Source organism: Diorhabda sublineata, chromosome 5 (genome assembly GCF_026230105.1).
Source record: "Diorhabda sublineata isolate icDioSubl1.1 chromosome 5, icDioSubl1.1, whole genome shotgun sequence".
Classification (NCBI taxonomy): domain Eukaryota; kingdom Metazoa; phylum Arthropoda; class Insecta; order Coleoptera; family Chrysomelidae; genus Diorhabda; species Diorhabda sublineata.
Window position 1 is genome coordinate 11,989,226 of NC_079478.1, and position 21,404 is coordinate 12,010,629.

Below are 21,404 nucleotides of genomic sequence, written 5' to 3' on the forward strand. Positions count from 1 at the left end.
TTCAAAATTTTTAATGATTTTTCCGTTTCGGGAAAGAAGGAATTTGTTTCTTTTACGACATCAACAACTGTTAGATTAAGCCTATCGTGCCACAATTGATGCCAAAGTTAGATTTCATTCTTTTTGATTGGTAAATCAAAGTTTATTTCAGATTTTCAGTTGTCATTTTTTGCATCTGCGCCGGGTGTAACTTAGATAATGCGAATTATGGCGTGTTTTCTTCAGCAAAATGATAATTGAATTCAAGTATGATATTACTAAAGACCTCTACCAATATACTGAGGGGTTTTCTGCTGGATGATTGCTTCTATGACGTTGATTTCCCGTAATACGCGGCATTGATGTAATGTCCTCGTCCAGTCCGACTTTGTCTGCAACAACAGCAGCTGGTGGTGCTGGTGAACGGCTGTCACTTTTTGGATAATTCTTTTAACGTGTTCCGAGGCTTTGACCATGTCCAAAGCTACAGATTGGAGTACGTTCCATCAAAGCCGAGGATTTGGCTACCAACATAAATTCGAGAATGAAAGAAATTCTGGAAGTAGCCGCATGCAGTTGGAAGGTACTTTTATGAGTTGCACTATTTCCTTCCTGAGATAATGTTTTTGAGGCTTTTAAAATTACTTAAGTTTTTCTTTAAAATGGTTTTGTGTTTCTCACTCCATTTTGTCTCGAAAAGTCTTGAAATATTAGGTATCAACTTCCTCGTCAAAACTGATTCCCGAAAAAAGTTTATAGTATCGTTAGATAATTGATAACTAGATTCAGTTTGTGAGACGTGTAATGAAAGTAGAGGGCTTTGGTGTACTTTTTGCGTAAGATCGCTTGTACCCCTTCGTCTTTTCCTGATATAGATGAACAACCATCAAAACCAAAACCAACGCATTTTAAAAACGGATGTCGAAATCTTAATGTTATTAATGAATATTTCAATACTTTCTACAATATACATTAATTTGTCATATGATGCGGAATTTATTAATAGGTAAGGAAGTCAATTGCTCGCACGGCCTTAGGACTTTGGTCGCTTTGCGGCTAGCTACATTTGATCTCTGAGGGGGGGGCAACTGCCCCCTGCCCCCCTTGGCGATGTCTTTGGCTTGGATGATGAAAAAAAATCACATACCTATTTCTGTTTTTAATAAACGATTATATTACTGAATAAAACATAATATATTTACATATAAAAACAATATACACAATAAATTTATATATATACATACATAAAATATTATCAATATTTTACGAATATGGTCATCAGTATTTTCAATGCATTACAAGTGCAGGCCGTGTGTCAGACAGCCACACAACAATTGCACATAATTTAATAATAATAATAATAATAATAATTAAGAATAATTTTTTAAGAAAGTATTGCTTTCAATTTTAGTCACATTAGAAAAAATATCACTTTTCCACATATTGGCTTTAGTTCGCCCATTTTGTCCTACCTATTCAAATTTTATGAACGTCCATCATTCGCTCCAAATAAAAAAAAACTCTAAAAGACATGAGTATTATTGTAGAGTACAAAAAGTTTATAGAAAAGGAGTGAATTTATCATTATAACAGCAGTACCTAAACACAGTTTCGACTATTGCAATATCTAACATATTTTTGATCAATACAAGGTGAGAAAAAAACAGTTCTAGTTAGTTGGGCAATTAATACAATTTATTTATTGAAAAATGTCGTTCTAACAGTCTCATCCACAAATGTTAGTCCATAAAAAGTTTATAGGAAATGTAAATTTTATTCCAGAAGCAGAACATCTTTTGAAGTTCAGTTTCTAATTTTCCTTTTCTAACATTTTAGTTAACATTATGAAGTTTTCGTGCAGATTACAGAAAATGCCAAACGGTAAAGCTTGTCGTTGCATTTTCATATTATAGTTGATTAAATATATTGCAACGATACCATAACTTCGAGGGTGAATTTCACGTATTTTCTTCGTCAATTCAAGGAGTGGTTAACAAGTGCAGTCTCTGTAAGAGGATGGGTGATGTTCATTTCAAGATATGATGTGATAAGTATTCAAAGTGAATTTTTGGAACAAAAGAATAATTTTTTACTTCACACTTAATGTTAGAAGAAATGAGCAAGTTTTGAATCAAGTAAAATTTTATTAAAACATCAGATACAAAAATAAAATTCCAACTATCCAAAAGCAGGAGCTATAAACTTTATATACTTCATTTTAATGTTGTGTATGAAACTGTTCAAGTGAATGAGATTGTGACGGTCACATTTAAGTAGTACGCTATTCTAATGATAACTTTGCCCATTGCAGAGTATTGACGGGTTAGAAAATCTAATATTTCAAGGTTTGTGGAGTTATAAGCACCAATAGAGTTGTAAAACTAGATAAAATAAAAATAACATCTATGGACTATGCTTCGTAATATGTATCTATAATCGTGAATGGATAATATATCAGTCGAATGCTACATATTCATTGATAGGTCAGTATGTGAACAAATTTTTCATTAAACTCAATTGAAAATGTCATTGAAAATGAAATTTTCATGAAATTTCATGAAATTGAAATGAAAAAATTGAAAATTTGAGTTACATGTTATAATAATTTGTGTGTAAAAAAATTTTATGAAGAATGTTACACAGTATAACATATAAAAGTATAGCATTCACGAAATATACACAAAACTAAATGAATTTTTATTTGAACATCCATGTTTTTGTTTAAAAAGTAATAACTGTATAAGTTTGTTCCAAATTAACCAAATATCGAAAATATCGTCCCGGAAACGGTTCACAAACTAAAGGAGGTCGATCTTGAGTTGGAATTTCTGGAACCGTTGGCGATATTCATACTGAATACACTGTTTACACCACCACTACACAAACACTCACACTGTCTGACGCGAGTTTTCTAAACTGTTTACCTTCAGTTTCAGAAGACAATAACTTGGTTATCGAAACGCGCGTCAGACAATGTAATTGTATTGTTAGTGTTGGTGTAAACAGTGTATTCAGTATAAAGGTTAATCCACACGTGTCCGTGCCGTGAGGTACCGTATCTTGATCTTGAGTGGAAAAAAATCGTTTGACGAAATTTTTAGTTAACTAAAGGTGTAAATACGGTGCGTGTTCAAACATTAACGACAACGTGACCACTTGAGTCCTTCATATTGTAAAGAAATGGTCGTTCCCGAACTAACTCGATAAGAAGCTCTTCGTTCATGCAAAGAAAATATTGAAAAGTGAATCGAGCAAACGGCCGGATAAGTGTGGATCGACCTTAAGTCTATTGGAACACAAAACAGAATCGTTCCTATAACGGAAACTGCCCTGTTGGCAACATGTAATATCTATTGCGCAGAATCCTCACCGTATCAAGGACGATTTTTTGATGGACTTTAACTGTGGAGGGTGGAGGTAAGGAGAACCGTCTTGTATGGGGGATCAGTTGAAAAAGTATTCAGATGTAAACAGCAAATTATAATACGAAGACTCGCCAAAATAGAGCTAGTGTAGCAAATGGAAATGATATTAACTTAGCAGTTATATTTTTTATTTACAATTTTCGAATGAATTTGTATATTAATAGTTTCTTTGAAATAGTTATGACTCTCAAAAAAGAATTTAATTTACTAGTAATAGTTTTTGGCGCACTTTTTAAAATTCTTCCACTTGCTACTATAGCGCCACCTTAATTTGCTTCCTTTCAATAGACATTTTTCGATACACCGAGGTGTCTCTCCTTACCTCCCTCCATAGCTGGAACAAAGCTTATATCTCTTTATAATATGAATGAAAAAAATTGAAGAAGTTTAGCCAAATATTAAAAAAAAGATTCAATCAAACGATGACAGTATTTAAACTGTTCTGGGTAGATTTATTTATCTCAAAACACTATAATTTGTTATTTTTCAAAAAATTTTTGAAATAGTTTCAATATAGTTTAATATGGTTATTTCAATATCTCAGATGATGTATAAAGATCTAAAAATAAAAAAACAAAAGCATGCATGACATGTGAAATTACAAAAAAAACTAGATAAATAGAATGCATGTTCTTTTATTATTCATTTTCTTCTAGTGTATTAGGCATATGAAAAATTATGGATAAAATTTTTTTGTAATATAATTTTGTGTTGACAGACTGGCCTACGATGTTTTTTTTTTGAAACATTCATAAGAATTTGCAGCATAAAAATCTAATCAAATACTCGTCATAGCGATTCACTATAAGTTTTCATATAAAAAGCTTCTGTCATATGTACAGGTCATTCTTTAGTGTTACCTTAAATATATTTTAAATTATTTTCAGAGTCTTCGCTTTCTTCACCGACTTATACAGGCTAAGATCAATAGGAGTCATCAACAATTATACAGCAATATTTGAAAAATAAACTTTGGATTTATGCTTATAATATTATTAGTACTAGTTTCTTATTTAAATTAGGATAAATGTGTATAAATTAAACAGAAGGGTTTGAACACAAACTGAATTCATAAAAGTAATCTCAATGGTAAAAATCAATTAATACGCTCAGTTATCTATGATTCAAATAATATAAGTGTAAATTGGCTGGAAACAATTAAATGATCATAATTTTAAGAAATATATTCTTGCTTTATGACTCGTTTATTGCTTTACATTGCTTATTTTTTTCACAGTTTATTGTGTGAGCTGGTCATCTGAAGCATAGTATCACAATTCACTGCTATATATTTCTACACAGATTTTGTTTGCTTCTGATGTCTGTAGGTTTGATTATCTTAATTAAAGATACTTTTTATACTTGTGTGTCTACTTAAGTTGGAACCATATAGAAAACTTTTTTATTAGTGCTTTTATGATAAAAATTCTGCATGGTCCAAAAGTTAAATTGCAACCATCAGATAGCAATTTTTTAAAGCAGTATACGAGGTTTGTCAAAAAATTCGAATTTTCTGCAAGAGTAAAGTATCTTTATTTTTTACAAAATACCACTTTCTAAATATCTTATTTTTGAACTGTTTATTTTTCTTATTAAATAATTTACAGATATAAAAATTTTTCTCTAAAATTATTTATTATTCACTTGAAATCATTATTTTATTAATATTATTTACTTTAACGTTTTTTTTCGTCAAAATTATGTATATTTAGTTGTTGTGCCTCCCAGAGATCCTTTCCTATTTCAGTCAGAACCTTTATTATTTTTTAAATAGTATCCTTTAGAGTATGTTGGCTACCCTGTTGGACAACGCATCCTTTCGTTAACATATAGGCCTTTTGATTGCTTTTACACAAAACAGTTACAAATTTCATTGGACAGATTCATGGCTTTATATGTTCACATTTATTATATTATCAAAATATGCCACGAATTTTATTATTTTTTCATTTAAAAAATATTGTCTCTGTAATGTTTAAATAATGTTGACTGTAAGGAAACGACTAGGATTTGATTTGTTGTCATGGAGTATGGCACACAAAAATATTTATGATGTCATATTATATAGTAGGGCACTAAAACAAATCATCCAGCTGGATATTTTTTTAGGTAGAGGTACATACATACAAAATAGTTTGTACTTCACTTCCTTAATTTAAATTGAAATCATTTGGTTAAAAAGCCAAACTTGTTAATGTTTAAAAATAATATGTTCGAACATGTATATTAAATTTGGCACCCTTTTTTGAACCACATCCAACTCATTTATTGAAATGATAGGGTATAAAGAACAATAGCCCACCGTACAGTTTTGACTCATTTTTTAAACTCCTATAGGAATTATTTTTGGTTAGAGGAATCAAAAAGTGCAATTTTTGAATTGATTTGAAGTATTGAATCGATTAATGAGAATATTCCACGCAATTAAGGTAATATAATTGGTAATAAAAGACAAGAAACTGAAGACGTAATGACTGCTTTGTGAATATATATTTTATTCTTATCTCCACAATAAATGATATTTATTAGTAGTGAATCTTATTAACGTTTATTTTCTATTTTTGTTAAGGGATGATACTAAATTAAGTAAAAGTTTTATCGATGCAGACACAAATTTCATTCAATACAACATATATTGTTATTCAACCATAAATATATATAATATATATAATTAAAATTAAAAATTGGTTGTTACATTTGTAACAATAGATGGAATGCAGTATTAGTATGTCCCTATTAAGGATTTTATGAAAAAAATTCAATTTGTTTCCTCTTCCAGAAAGATTTAAGCGATATGCATAGCTAACGACATGTTGGTTAGTCAGTTAGTTAGTTATCACATAATTTAACATGAATTTTATTTTCGGTATTTTCCAAGTAAAGTAATAAGTAAAAATGATTTAAAAAGTGATTTTCCACCTTCAGCGAGTTTAGTTTGCGTTATTTTGTCGTTTCTTGTAAAGAGTTAATGTATAAGAAGTTTTCCATAATTTTAAATATAAAAGTTAGTGTCTTTATATTTATTATTCGACTGCCTCGACCATCTAACTACATTTATTACGGTATAAAAAGATTTGGATATTGTTTAAGCAAGATAGTCAGTTCTAGATAACGGAGTACAATTTTTGATTCAACATGTTTCTATAAATATACGAATTATGTAACTGTTCTGATAAACAGGATAGTTTTTTTATTCATTTGAAAATCTTATGAAAAGATATTAATTATACTTTCTCGTCCAGAAATACTTATTATTATTATAGCATAAAAAGTACTGAATATATTTTAAGCAAGAGAAATTGAAACTGTTATTTCATTAACTCTCAAATAGCGAGAAAGAAACACTTTTGATTTTTTTAGGGTAGTACGAAAAATCTCCAATGTTTAAGTGAATTATTAATGAATAAGTAATTACTATGTTTTTGTCAAAACTGGGGTGCGTTATAGTTCCCTTGATTATTGAAATATTAAATAATTTAAAACAAGCCAATTGTATTCACAATCTCTAGTAAAAATTTAGATGATACAATTGAATTTTAATAAAAACCAGCTGGAATTTCATTTTAAACCATACTATAATTTAATATCACCATTTTAATTCCTTAATCACGAATGTCTATGTATTCTACTTCTTCTGACACCACTCTTCCTTCGTTTGCGTTTAGTATCCCTCTGGAAAGCAACGTTCCCAGGATCATCGGCCAACTGAGGATATTTGTGTATACTATGTATATCCACACCTTCGTAACCATCTACGTCACCATGGGAGATTAATTCTTCCTTTTCTTCTTCTGTCCAATCTCCTCTGCCTTGAAAACCGGCAGCGACGAGTTGCTTTTCGATTTCCCAGGCTCTTTCCACAGCTCTTTTGTGCGCATGTCGAAGAATTTTGTGCGTTTCAATTTCCGGATCGGCACCGTATTTAATAATTACTACTGCATCTGGATTGTGTATTCGCAATTCTTTTATTGTTGTTGTAGAACCGTGTTCGGTTATTTCGTGGGTAGATACATTGAACATACCACCTAATCTACGCAACTCTTCTAAATCGTCACGTATTTTAAGTACATTGTCTTTGACAAAATAGAAAACGTCTTGATCATGTATACTGAATTGTAAATTTAAAAAGAACGAATTATTAAATACCGAAGTTACTACGTCTTGCACTACACCATTTACTCCTTCTACTACACTAACTAAGGCTCTACTTCCTAAGCGAGATATGAGGACACCTTCGCCGAAGACGGATCTTCTATAAGCTACTCTGGGAAGAAGATTCTTCGTTTTGGGTTCCATTTTCAGAAGCGGTTTCGGAACGAAACTCAGATCCATGAATTTTTCATTAATCTATTCAAAACAACAAATATAAATAAAATTAGTAAGCTGTCGAGTTAATTGAAGATAATTTAAGTTTATTTATAGAGAAAATGTGAGAAAAAAATTGGATTTAATTTTTTTCTAATATGAAAATGGAAATTGAAAATTAAAATGGAATTTCTGGAGCCTTGGGAATATTTATAATGAAAAAAATATTGACTGCTACCACTGTATAATCCGGTCAATTTAGATATTAGTTACATAAATTCCCAAAAATCAGTAAAATTGTTTAAAATACAATTAAACATAGAATTTGAATGTTCCTTATCATTTCCGTGTATGGAAAAAATTTTATTCAAGGTCAAAGGTCAAAAAAATGAGTTTTTCGCAATTTTCAGCAAAATGGTGAGTTTTATGATAAAAATACCTTAGACGAAAATTGTAGACCATAGAATTATGTACAAAAAACGTATTTATACTTTTTTCCTACAAGCCACTGTTTCTGAGATAATTATTCAAAAAGTTGTCGTATTTAATGGTTTCACTAATGTATTTTCAGCTGTAAACTTTTCTTACAACATTGAAATGAACCGAGACTTGTTCACTGTAAATTTCTGTTGACTTGTGGGAACTGTTATAACTTCATCAAATAAATTATCAATTGACGAAGATTTTGCTAAAGTTCGATGATGTTGTTCTGCAATAAATCTGAAGCATTATAACTTTTATAACTATTTGAATCCTTATATCTCAGAAACGGTGGTTCGTAGGAAAAACAGTATTCATACGTTTTTTGTAAATAATTTTATGATCTACAATTTTTGTCTTAGGTATTTTTATGATAAAACTTACCGTTTTGCTGATAATCGATAATAACTCATTTTTTTGACCTTTGACCTTGAATAAAATTTGCCCATACACGGAAATGATGAGGAACATACAAATTCTTTGTTCAATTGTATTCTAAACAATTTTACTGATTTTCAGCTGTATGGGAATTTATGTAGCTTCACTCTTATTTTTTGGTCTAATTTGACCGGACTATATACTACATTAACGGTCACATCAATAACGTATCACACGGATATTTTGAAGTAATCGTCTTCAGAAATTGAAAGTAAATGTGAGTGAAGATGTAGTGGTAGAGAGCATTATGACTACGGAAAACAGTAGAGTGGCTGAATTAGAGCCTTCCTGTTCTGACAGTTTATCTGGAAACGTTACTGGATACATTCTAATAAAATTCAAAACTTTCTTACCTTGTCCACTATACACTGAAGTCCAGACATAATTCCAAAATCTGGTGCTAGTTGAGGAGCAGTCACTAGCGCCTTTGGTCGATAAATCAGACGACTGATATACCGTGAACCAAGCATATTTTCAATATCATATCCATATAGTTTCAACCAACTGTTGAAACTTGTCATATAATCCAATGACATCTTGGAGTTGATGGGATCGTTATTGTGGAATCTATAAATGAACACATCAGTTGGTATCGATAATTTCGTCGCTAGTCTTTCCCAGTCTGGCGTCATCCACTGTCCGACGATCGGATCGTATAATCTTTTGTTGACGAATATAAGTTTCGTGTTGGGATCTAGAATACCACCGTGGAAATCTACCGGTAGGTAAAAATCTGGGTTTGTATCTAAAACGATATTACCGAACGGCGTTCTTCTGACCTCCTTTATGAGATTGCCGTTAATGTCGAACAGAGCGATTGGAGAACCGTTTTGATCGCAAGCAACGTAGAATCTTTGTTCAGAAGTTTCGACTGTTATAATGACGTTTCGGGAATCGTACAAGAAACGGAAAGTTCTGCCGGTTTTGGGGAAATGTACGTGAGTTAGTAAATCTGGGGTGCTTGGGTTCGTGTATAAGTATTGCGTTACGTTCCCTTTGTCATCGTTCCAAGATACTAATCTACCTCTATCGTCGTAATAGTACCAAATTTGAAATTTATCGCGTTCGAATACATGAATCAGTTGTCCTTTGGAATTGTATCTATATTTTTGTTCCCCTCTTCTGACTACGAAACCACGCGAATCGTAACTGTAGAATTCTACGTCTCCATATTGAACGACTCTATCACCGCTGTCGTATCCTAATGAAATCTTTTCTTTTTCTTTAATAACTCCGATTATATTACCGTTTTCGTCGTAAACGTACTTCCAATTACTAGTACCTATAACTTCCAGGACATGACCGTCGGAGTTGTAAGAAAATCTATCCATAAATTGCGATCTACCGACCATTAACTTTTGCATCTGTATTCTATTTCTGGAATCGTACTCTACTTCTAATCTAAATACGTCAAAGGATTTTATGTTTATTAGAATAGTTTTAATACGTCCACGATCATCGAAATCGGTTATAGTAAAGAATTGTTTTGTGGTATCTTGCATAACAGATCTGTTGAACGTGTTTCTGTACACCCGTAAATCGCTTATACCCTCCAATATTCCAAGATTTTGATTATATTTTAGTCTCAACTGGGGCAGTTCCTTACCGTTTATGTCTACATCTACTGTTGATAATCTCGCGTTTCCATCATACTGATATTTATAGTGAGCATTATCTAAACCACTTTTACTGTTAAATTTGATTTTTTCATCTTTAAGTATACCAGCGTGGTATTTGAATTCTTGTTTCAATTCGAAGTTCGGTTCTATGATCTCAACACTTTTTACAAGATCTAAAAGTTCATGATAGACGTAATGGGTAGAGCTCATTCCGGCTAAAGTAGTTTCGAGTCTTTCTGCGTCATCATATACGTAAGAAACTCTTCCAGATTGATGTGGGAATATTTTAGCTAATATTTGACCGTTATCGTTGTAAATTATTTCGTATGGGTGTCGGTTCATCGGTGAGAAATATTGATATTTGAAAAATCCGAGAGATGTTTGTAGAGAAAACGTGTGAATGTGTCCTCTTGGGGTTGTTAGGGATTGCAGTGCTCCGGAATCATCGTATTGGAGCAAGTAATCTGATCCTCTCGGTGTACTTACTTTGAGCGGCTGAAAAACATATATTTTATTTACAAATCTGATAACTAAACGGTAATTAAATTCTGCCGTATTTACCGAATTGAGCAACTAATTACTATAATATAATAACTCGAAGTTATGTTCGTTATGTTCGTCAATAATAGAACTATTTCTTAAATCGATTTACTATCGATCTTATATCGTGATTTAGTGATAATCGATTTATAACATGTCTTTAGAAAATGGTTCATAGCCCCCTACACACACCAGCACTTGTTGCTAGTGATGGTGGTACTAATTTTTTTAATAGATGAATTCATTTTATCTGTTGTGAAATACGAGGCATATTCTTAAGTGAGTACCGTTTTAAACTAAAAAAAACAAGTAAATATTTCCCCAAAAAAAATTATTCGCTTGGAAAACCATACTTCATTTTTTTACCCAATTTTCATTAATATTGGGGCACCTATCGTATAGTGGGAATAGGTTTTGTTTTCCATGGTCAAAAAAAGGTTGCCTCTTGATTAGATAACCATTGCATTACAGTCGTCACCATTGGTATGGCTTTACCTTACCAGATATCGCTCGGCGTTAGAATGGTAGTTGCTTTGTAGCCTTTAGTACTAAGAAAACGTATCACATCACGCACTTCAAAACGGTACTGACCAGCACATCTTACAAGGTCTGGCTATTGAATAACGAGACTGCGCGAGTAGAGGATTCCCTACACAGGTGGGGTAAAAAACGAGTTGTGCGTTGGGTATCTAGATATCTTCACTATGCCCGTCCCAAAACACGTTTCCGTCACTATTATAGTATTTGTGGAGTAGCGGTTTGAAATGAACGTGTTTTTTTCTCGTGCCGAAAACCATGTGTGACGAAAAACTCTGATTGAGTGCTATGAATTGTTGTAAGAGGCCTATGGTGACAATTCTCTATCTAGTGCACGTGTTTTTGAGTGGTGTAAGCGCTTTAGTGAATGCCGAGAGAGCACCGAAGCTGACCAGCGCCCAGGACGCCCTGTGACTGTTTCAACTACGAGGCTGTAAACATCGATAAAGAAACGGCTAGAAAAATTTTAGCCGAGAAATTACACATGACAAAAGTCTGTGCGAAGTTGGTGCCAAAAAATCTGACTTCTTATCAAAAGCTCTTGCGACAACCGATCTACTCAGATTTCCTTGAAAGGTTAGAAAAAGATCTGCTTTGAGAGGGACCCGATTTGAGTCGATGGAAGAGGTAAAATGGCAGATCTCCTAAAGGCTTCCACCAAAGAAGACTTCCAGCACCGCTTCGATCAATGGAAAAAACGTATGGAAAGGTGTGTGGCGAGGGGAGGGGAGTATATTGAAGGAGAGCATTCGAATGTAGAATAATTTTTATAATGAAACCCTTTCTCGTAACCAGTCTAGTTATTTAATAGCCAGACCTCGTATATAATGGAAACAGACTTAAAAGGATAGTGATGGAAGCAGGTAGTAATAGCAAGAGAAGAAAATTGATAATGCAGATGAGGTAGATGAAATTAAAAGATTGGTAGAACAAAAAGGAATGGAAGCGTTGGTTGTGTTGAAATTCTCGTTCTACACGTGAAAAGTAGAAGGAAAAATTTGCTGAATAAATGCTTAACTTTTTCTATAAATTGAACTAAGGATCATTCGTCAAATAGGACAATAAAACCTATTCAGAACATCCATTTTTTCATTTCGACCTATTTGTGATTATTTATTTATTATTTTTTTTGTACCTATTTATAAATTAAATATTCTATAGCTTCGTTAGCTGCAAATTGTATGTCTTAGGATAGGTTATGTTTTCTTCATCAATATTAATATTTATTTTGAATCTAGCTGCAATAATCAAAGAAAATTTCACTATAATGTTGCCAGTAGTTTTGGCAAAATCGTAAAAAATGTGTCTCATTTTTTTTCCACTCCCCAATTTTCTACTAAGCAAACCGCAATTATATATAATACCTATTCTAAAAAAGGGGTCACTTTTATTAAACACCCTATAGGATTAATAAAACTAGTAGTTACATCGCATAAAATACGCTTGTATATCCAAAAAGTAAGTTCCGTTTGGTTATATAAAAAAACTTGTACAAATGTAGGACAAATTTTTATTGTATCACAATCTACAACCGCTAATTTTCTACATAGCTTCCGGAATTTTGTCATAGCGCGGCACAAATTTTTGTATGCCTTCTTCATCGAAAGTTTTCTGTGATGATTTCAACCGTGTTCTTTCAGCTCGTCATCATCGTTGAATTTTTGACCACAAAAAAAAGTGTTAAAGTTCGCAGTGTGAGGTCGGGCGTTACCGTGAAAAAAACAACGACTTCTGACATTAAACTTCGGCGCTTATGCAGTATTGCGCGGCGCAATTTCTAATGGTTTCACAGTAAACGTGTGCAATGATTATTTGGCTTTCAGCCAATTGCATTATCTGTCCCAAAACCGGTGCATATAAGTTTTCGAGGTGTCAAGATTTGCTTACGCTTAACTTTCGTTGGGGACGAAGTCTTCATTCCATCGATTATCGTTTAATTTCTGGGGTGTCGTAAGGTACTCTAGTTTCATTCCCCATGACTATTCGAGAAAGAAAATCATCACGACTTCATTGAAGCGTGTCATAAACCGAAGTGCATTGCGCATCAGTTGGTTTTTTTATTATTTAATAAGAATTTTGGTTTTCGCTTTCGCTCATCAATTGCGTGACATACTTCATTAAAAACTAAAAACGGGCGTACACAATCGTGCATTTGATGCCTCCTCGTAGTTTTGCCGATAAAGAAATTTCACTTGGTTTAATTTTCTTCGCATTTAGAAAATGAATCACAGGTATGATTTCAAAAAGGTGGTATTTTCAATTGAGGCTGACATGCTCGGGTCTGCAATCGTAGAGATGCCGCTGATAAAAATAGAAACAACGGAACTTACATTGTGTATATATCTCGTCAAAAAAGTAATAAGCTATAGATACTATTATTTACTCAGAAGTAGTTGAGTAATTAATATATAAATTGATGAGTGAATAAAATTATCTACGTGTTTGATGTCAACTATTAGTATAAGTAGTTTAAATCCCGGGCTGACAATAGAACAAACTAATTTATGTTGACATATGTGAGTTGTCTCAATTTTCAAACGGACCATTTTTTCCATAATTATGTATCAATAAGATATAAGGTCTTCGTTTATTGATATTAAACTAATAACTAGATGTATAATTGTTTTAATGAATACAGAAGTTTTAAACAAAGGAAAAATGAACTTACCAAACTACTGAACATATCCTTGAACGCATAAACCAACGATGATCCATCACCATATTTTATTTCATTCAATCTTCCAGCTCTATCGAAACCATAGTTTTCACTCAGGTCTCCCCATTTCCAGCTTGTTAGTCTACTGAATCTGTCGTATTCTAGCTCAACTTCTGTAAATATTCCATTTCTTGGTCCTAATTTAACAGGTCTCGCCGATCTATCATATGTTACATTCAGTAATTCAATTTTATCATCCATAAATACCGATACAGAAGCAGTTTCTCGATCGTATTCCATTGTAAGGAGATTTTCACCGTTTACTCTTAATTTTTTACCGACTTTAGTTAAAATTCTCGGTGATGCGTTCTTATTATTTTTGGAATTTTGATTAGGTCTTACAAAATATCTCCATTCAAATCTATTAGCTAGATCTCCACCTATTTCTATTCTCTGTTTAGCAGGTACAGGGTAGCTTTCACCTAATATAGGATCTTTATCTGCTAGAATATTATAAGGAACTGTATCTGTTGTTATACTATGGGACCAAGACGATTCGCTAGTTACACTACCATCAGGCAACAAAATAATTCTATTTTCGACTTCATCTATTCTAGTTGCTACACTAGATCCTTTTATTAACATCGAAACTGGCGGTCGATTGTTTTGACTGACTTTAACAGTGGCACCTTTCAAGCTCAAATCGAAAGATAAGCTGATAATTTTTCCTGTCGGTGTAACTGCTGATACCAATCTACCGAATTCATCGTAATTGTACACATAGCTTCTTCCACTGCTATCTAGCTTAGTTTTCAATAAACCAGTAGGGCTGTGGTAATCGAAAGTCACGTTGTAATTATCTGGTGTACTAAGTTCATACAACATCCTCATTCTGGACATTCTTAATCTGCATTTTTGACCTTTCGTATTTTCTATAGAATTCACTTGACTGGAATAATCTCTTAATAAAAACACTTTATTTCCGGCGGCATCAGTTACCGTACTAAGTTTACCGTTGCTGGTGTTAACGTTGTAAGTGAATACGTAACTCGATTCTCCAGTTAAAATGTTCTTTGTAGCTACGTGTTGACCGAACCTATTGAATATATAAATTTCTTGAGTTTCCGGAGAATAAATTTCGTATTCTCTGGATGCACTAGCGTCTGGAATACTTGCCATGACGGATCTGATTCTGTAGTTAGCTTGATCGCCGATGTGGACGTGACCATCGGGCGTAACTGTAACTGATGATATAGTGTTGAATTTGGCGTTAGAAGCTAGGAAATGATCAGCTTCGAAACAATCGCAGCCTCTTTCTAAGCAGTTACATTTCGATTCGGCACCGGCGTACGGAGATATTTTCCCATCTGTACCGATCACTCTAACTCTATTTATCCGTTGAGAATCACTTTCGGCAACGTAGAGATCACCTGAGGAACTGAAGGCGATACTTTGCGGCATAACTAATGTGGCATGCGTGGCTAGTTCGATATCGTAGCCCGTAAGAGGAGAAGCGCAATGCAAAGGTCTACCCGCTACGACTTTCACTCTTCCATCTAAAGTCAGCTGTAAGATCATGTGGTCATCTATTATATGTAGAGTATTATCAAGAGGGTTTATTGCTAGTTCTGTAGGCCATCTCAAATGTACTTCTTCGAGATTCAAAGTTCCTTCACAAGGTAACGGTTTCCAATGCGATTTGTGCATGTGGTTTCCTATAACAGTGGTAACAATACCATCTCTGTCAACCATTCTTATGTTCGTTCCATCGGCGAAATACAAAACGTTGTCGTTAGATACCGCGACTCCTTTTGGATACGCTAATTTGGCATCTCTAGCTAAAGCACCGTCTCCACAATGTGCTTCATCGCCTGGAAGACATCGCTCTCCGGATCCGACCACCGTTTCCCAGTTACGGTCTGGATCGGAATAATCGTCTTTACTTCTAACTTTAATGATTTGATGAGATTCAGGATCGGAGATGTACAAAGTTCCATCTAATGGACTTAAGGACATGTGGTATCTGTAAGACACTCTGGTAGCGCTGAAAAAAGAAGGTATAATTATTGTATCTATGTGAGAATATAACTTTTATTCATTTTGTTTATAATAACACGAGAGTTGTTTGCAAAGTTTCCGATCTCAACTTGAAGATGATAGCATTAATCAATATAAGCTGGGATATACAGGGTATTTCTATATTCGACCGACAACGCTCTACCACGGAGAGATCTCAATAAATGCTCATTTTGATATAGAATTACTAACCCTTACAAAATTGGCAAAGTTGTTCAAACTGTTGGCCGCTCAATTCAATACCCTTACAATACACCGTTTTGTTATTGAAAAACGTGTCTTCGAGAATAAATCTGGATAGGATTGAATAATTTCTGCCGCAGCTTGAAATCTAGCTATTAGATCTTGTTCAGATTTGATTATTGTTTCCTACACTAAGGACTTCATATAGCCCCGTATAAAAAAATCGATAGAATTTAAGTCAGGTGATCTTGGAGGCCAACAATTGGGTCCACTCCGACCAATCCATTTTTCTATAAAACGTCTGTTTGATTAATTTCTGCCGCTGCAGCAAAATGAACAGATGCCCCATCGTGTTGCAGAGGAAATATTAAATAATATTTTTGAAAGGCCATCTTGGACAGTTCTATTGTATGGGAAGTTTTGAAAGAACAAGTGTTACATCCATACAAATTGGTCAGTGTTCAAGCATTAGAACCTAGAGATTTTCAGGTGCGTATGGAATTTTTAAATTGATATTTACAAAAGTGTCGTGAAAATTGAAATTTTCCAAAATATGTGTTGTATACCGACGAGGCTAGATTTACTAGGGAAGTCAACTCTAGAAATAGTCCAGTTGGGATGAAGAAAATCGGCATTTTGTTCGTGAAAAGGGATTTCAGCATAAATATTCGGTTAATGTGTGAGTGGGTATGGTTGGAGATTGCTTAATAGCGTCTCACATTTTACCAAATAAATTAAATGGAGCAATTAATACGTGCTTTCTGGAAGAAATGGTGGATAATTGTTGGAGAATGTACCGTCAAATATTAGACAACACATTGGTTTCAATACGATGGGACATCTGTTCATTTTGTTGTAGCTGCAAGAAATTACTTCAGCAGACGTTTTAGATAAAAATGGATTGATCGGGATGGACCCAATTGTTGGCCTCAAAGATCATCTGACTTAAATCCTATCAATTTTTTATATGACGATAAGTGTTCGGGATGACCTAAAACCGCTATAACTAGCAATATCATCCAAAAAGTTCATAAAATGGTATTAGTAGACAGTCGAATAGAAATTAGATAAATAAGAGACGGCATATCAAAAGAACGCATTTGCCATATACTGGCCATATTGACGCGATACTATAGTATCTTCTATCGTTTTCTTGAATATGTTATTTATCATTTTTATTCAATAATACAGTTTTTGCTTCTTTAATCTTTAAGCATCTTAATTCAGGATCTGATAGTTGGATAGATTTATCAGCCAAACTCAATATTCCTTATATTTTTTGTGACATAGCATGACGAATTGAAGTTTAAATATCCTAAGGACTAAGTTGATTCAATGTACTATTCTTTTTTTATATTATTATTAATTTCATATGATGTGAAACTAAGAAACTAACTTTAACCCTCATCAAAAGTCATAATCAGTGTATACAAATTTCAGTTATACTCACTTTAATCTGACTATAGTTCGTACGATTCCGTCAGTTTGAATCTTTCTGACTAGATTGAAATCTCCAACAAATAAAGAACCATCCGGAGCACTAGCAAGAGCAACTGGGGCAAGAAGTCTCTGCTTGAAAGCCTGACCTTCGCAATCTGTACATTCCAGTGGTCTTTGATGTCCATCGCCCATGGCCGTCAATATGACACGTGGTTTGTGTTTTAAGTATATATTTGAACCATCTCCTTTTTGTAAAATTCCTAAAAACAATCAACATTTACATCTATTTGTACTTTTATTAAAATTATGTCTACCTTCGTGGAAGTTATAACGATGATGAATGTCTAAATTCCATCCACCAACTTCTGATATACTCATATCGTGACCACTTAATTTCGTAGTTTGCACATCCCAAATAATATCCTTGCAATTATTGTATTCGTAACCAACTTTTACGATAGCGTTAGTTACTCCATAAACTCTTTGTCTGTATACGTTGAGTCTATTCCAAGCATACGTGAATTTTATAACTGGATCTGCTTCGAAAACTTTTTCAAAAAGAATCCCTTCAATTGTAATTCTTAAATGAATCAATTTTAAATCGGCAGGAACAATTTCTGGTGTAAGTTGTAATTGTATTGTCGATAAGTATCCAGCAGCACGAGAACTTTGGTAAACAAGATTCAATCCTGTTCCTGGTATACGAAGACTTTCTTGCACAACCTGAGATTCGGCCAATATAGCGCTTTTATCAGGACAAGCTCCTTGAAAACCATGTTTCCATGTCGCTAGAACGACAGGTTTCATCGTATCATAATCGTGGGAGCTGCAAGGTTGTGGTATGACACTAATTGTCCTTTCATCTCCAGTTACCATAATTACATTTTCTATAATGACTACTTCATTCCATGGAACGTAAACTATGCGACTCTGAGGGCTGAAAGGCGATCTTCCGAATTGTAGAGTAACCGCACCACCTCCATTAACTAGTAGATCAAACCATCCATCATCTCTTGTTAATGTAAAACCTTCCAATGGAGTATTGGTACTAACTCTGACTCCCATTAATCCGGTTCCAACTTGTGTTGTTACTCGACCTCTGACGACGGCAGAACGACTAATAAAATATATAAATTAATCAGTTGCATAATTTATTTTTCATAAAAAGGAAAAAAATATGGAAGCCAACATAAAAAACACGAACACAGTGGATATAGCACACAAAAACAAGCAATAAAGAACAGAGCACAAAATACTATTTAAAAGTGTAGTAAACTTCTTAAAGCTAACTTCTACCTAATTTTGTATGTACTTATTATGGCTTCTAGCCTTACCTCGTGTTAAAGTTGTTCCAGAACATACTGAGCAGCAAGAATCAAGAAAGCCAAAAATTGATAAGTTAATATTTTTAGATTAGTAGCTGCGTAATGTAGATTTAAAAAATAGAATAGGTAGCTAGTAGACCTAATCTGTTCGTTTTTTAAACATTTAAAGAGCATCGATAAAAACGGTGATAACTTCGGTTCAAAGCTACGTGATCGTAAGCAATTTTATTAAAAACAAACATTATCATTCTGATTTAATAAATACTTTGAAACGAAATAATCCCTAGTGAAAAAGTTTGAAGTAAAAAAATGACATAAATGGGAGTGTTTTAACGTGGGGCACAACAAAGCAGCTAGAAATATATTAAACAGATAACATTTAAAGTTGAAACAATAATATTTTTTTAGAAGAATTTGTGTAAAGTACGATTTGCACCTACTCACCTTTCGTTGAATGTTTCAGCTCGGGCGTAGTTCTGAAGGCTACCTTCGTCTATTAAAAACTTCATCCTTTCAAAAAAAGATGCTGTTATCGCTGGAGGTTGCTTTCGCAGTAAAATATCTATAGGTTTAGGCGACGAAACGCAAAGTTGACTGTTTTTGCAAGCATTGTTCGAACAGCATTCTGGATCTTCACAATCTACTAGGCCATCTAAAACCCACCAAATATTATGTAGTAGGGAAAGGTTGCCTATATTGGATCAATTTTCAGATTTCTTATTATAGATTCAGATTATAACACAAAATTGATCTCAAAGCTACTTTTTAGTATACTTTAGTACGTTGTCCACTTGCTGGATTTTATACATAATTTTATTCTAAAGTATCTAAGATGTACAACACTATATAGAAATTACTGTAAGTGGTTCAATATTGCAAATTGCACCTAGGGGTCCCAAAATTGGGCCACATGATTTAAGCTAGCAGCTTAGGTGTTGAAGACTATAAAATAGTTCATACAGGAAGTTTTGTACTTAAATTAAAAAAAAAATAGAAAATCCTTCGACAATAATTGAAAAAACATCAAAAAACAAAGAAAAATATGAAAACAAAACAATGGTTTATTTAATTGAAATTGAAAATAATTAAATGGCGAAATGTATGACAATGTACATTGAAAGATTGTTCAAATATTAAAAGTTTCTTGTACCATGTGAGTTGTTTTCAAGATATTGGATTGGGGGCCAAAAAAATAAGTTCTTACCTTTGTCGTTATCTCTTCCGTCATTACAATTTTGTTCGAGTAGAAGATTACAGTCGACACCGTCCCATCCGTTATCACATCTGCATTCCCAACTACTTTCGCTACTGAATCTACATTGACCGTGCCCGGAACAACTATTCGGACATCCTTCAATAGTACAGTGTTTTCCGTTCCAACCAGTGACACACAGACAAGTTCCGTTTTTACATTGACCGTGATCATTACACCTTGGATCACATTGTTTCATATTGCAGAATTCACCAGACCAACCAGCGTCACATTGGCACGCTTCGTTGACGCAATGACCGTGACTACCACAATCAAGATCGCAAAGTTCTAAAAAATGCATCAATATTTAAATAAATTCATGATGTTACTTGACTTCTTGCGTACACTTACCTCTTGAACAGTCATCGCCAGACCATCTCGGTTCACAGGTACAAGTTTGAGAATCGAGATCGAATGTTCCGTGCCCAGAACAATCTGGAAGACATTGAAGTGCATCTTTATCCATTTGGGAGCAATCGCTTCCTTTCCAACCCTTCTTACAAATACAAGTTCCTTCTACACAATATCCGTGCGATGAACAGGTCGGATGTTGACAGTCAGCTATAACATTATTCGGGATAAATATTTTGAGTCTGAATAAAATATGTTTACGTTTGGGAAATATTTCAAAAAGCTTTGAGATATATATCATTATGCATAGAGTATATAAGCTCTTATATGCATAAGCACATGCAGTGAAGGAATTTTATTGTATCCATCGAAATTGGACAAAAAGATTAATCTTATAATTAGTTCTTTATTAATTAATAACTTAATATTGTTCTCAACCAAACCTCTTCTGAATTTGACTTCTTGTGTTTAAGATCGAAAAAATACTGTTAATGAGTGTATTATGTATGTGGTTAGTATTTTGCTAATTATGTGCTCACCTTCCTCACAGAACTTTCCTTTATAGCCCCTGATGCAGTTACATTTGCCGTTAGCACAATGCCCGTGACCGTTGCAATCAGGCACTTCGCATTCATCATGCCTTAGTTGACATTCTTTTCCTTTCCATCCGGGGTTACATTGACATTCTCCATTGATGTACTCGCCACGTTGACTACATAGCACAGGACATACACCTAGCAGAAAGATGTTTAATGATATCATGCAAAAGGAGACTCAAGCAAATTAATGGAACCCATA

General features: G+C 33.6%; 1 protein-coding gene across 1 annotated transcript in view; it reads right to left on the minus strand.

Annotated features, from left to right (window-relative positions):
* Positions 1-1,135: 1,135 nt before the first annotated feature.
* LOC130444139 (teneurin-m) overlaps positions 1,136-21,404 on the minus strand; it is a 794,904-nt gene continuing 774,635 nt past the window's right edge. Inside the window, exons 10-19 of the mRNA XM_056779175.1 lie at positions 21,146-21,340; positions 20,607-20,816; positions 20,208-20,543; positions 19,448-19,655; positions 19,013-19,039; positions 17,993-18,795; positions 17,689-17,938; positions 13,992-16,023; positions 8,981-10,741; positions 1,136-7,751 (exon numbers count right to left, since the gene is read on the minus strand). Of these exons, the coding sequence (XP_056635153.1) occupies positions 7,011-7,751; positions 8,981-10,741; positions 13,992-16,023; positions 17,689-17,938; positions 17,993-18,795; positions 19,013-19,039; positions 19,448-19,655; positions 20,208-20,543; positions 20,607-20,816; positions 21,146-21,340 (6,563 nt within the window). The 3' untranslated portion in view covers positions 1,136-7,010. The remainder of the gene's footprint in view (positions 7,752-8,980; positions 10,742-13,991; positions 16,024-17,688; positions 17,939-17,992; positions 18,796-19,012; positions 19,040-19,447; positions 19,656-20,207; positions 20,544-20,606; positions 20,817-21,145; positions 21,341-21,404) is intronic.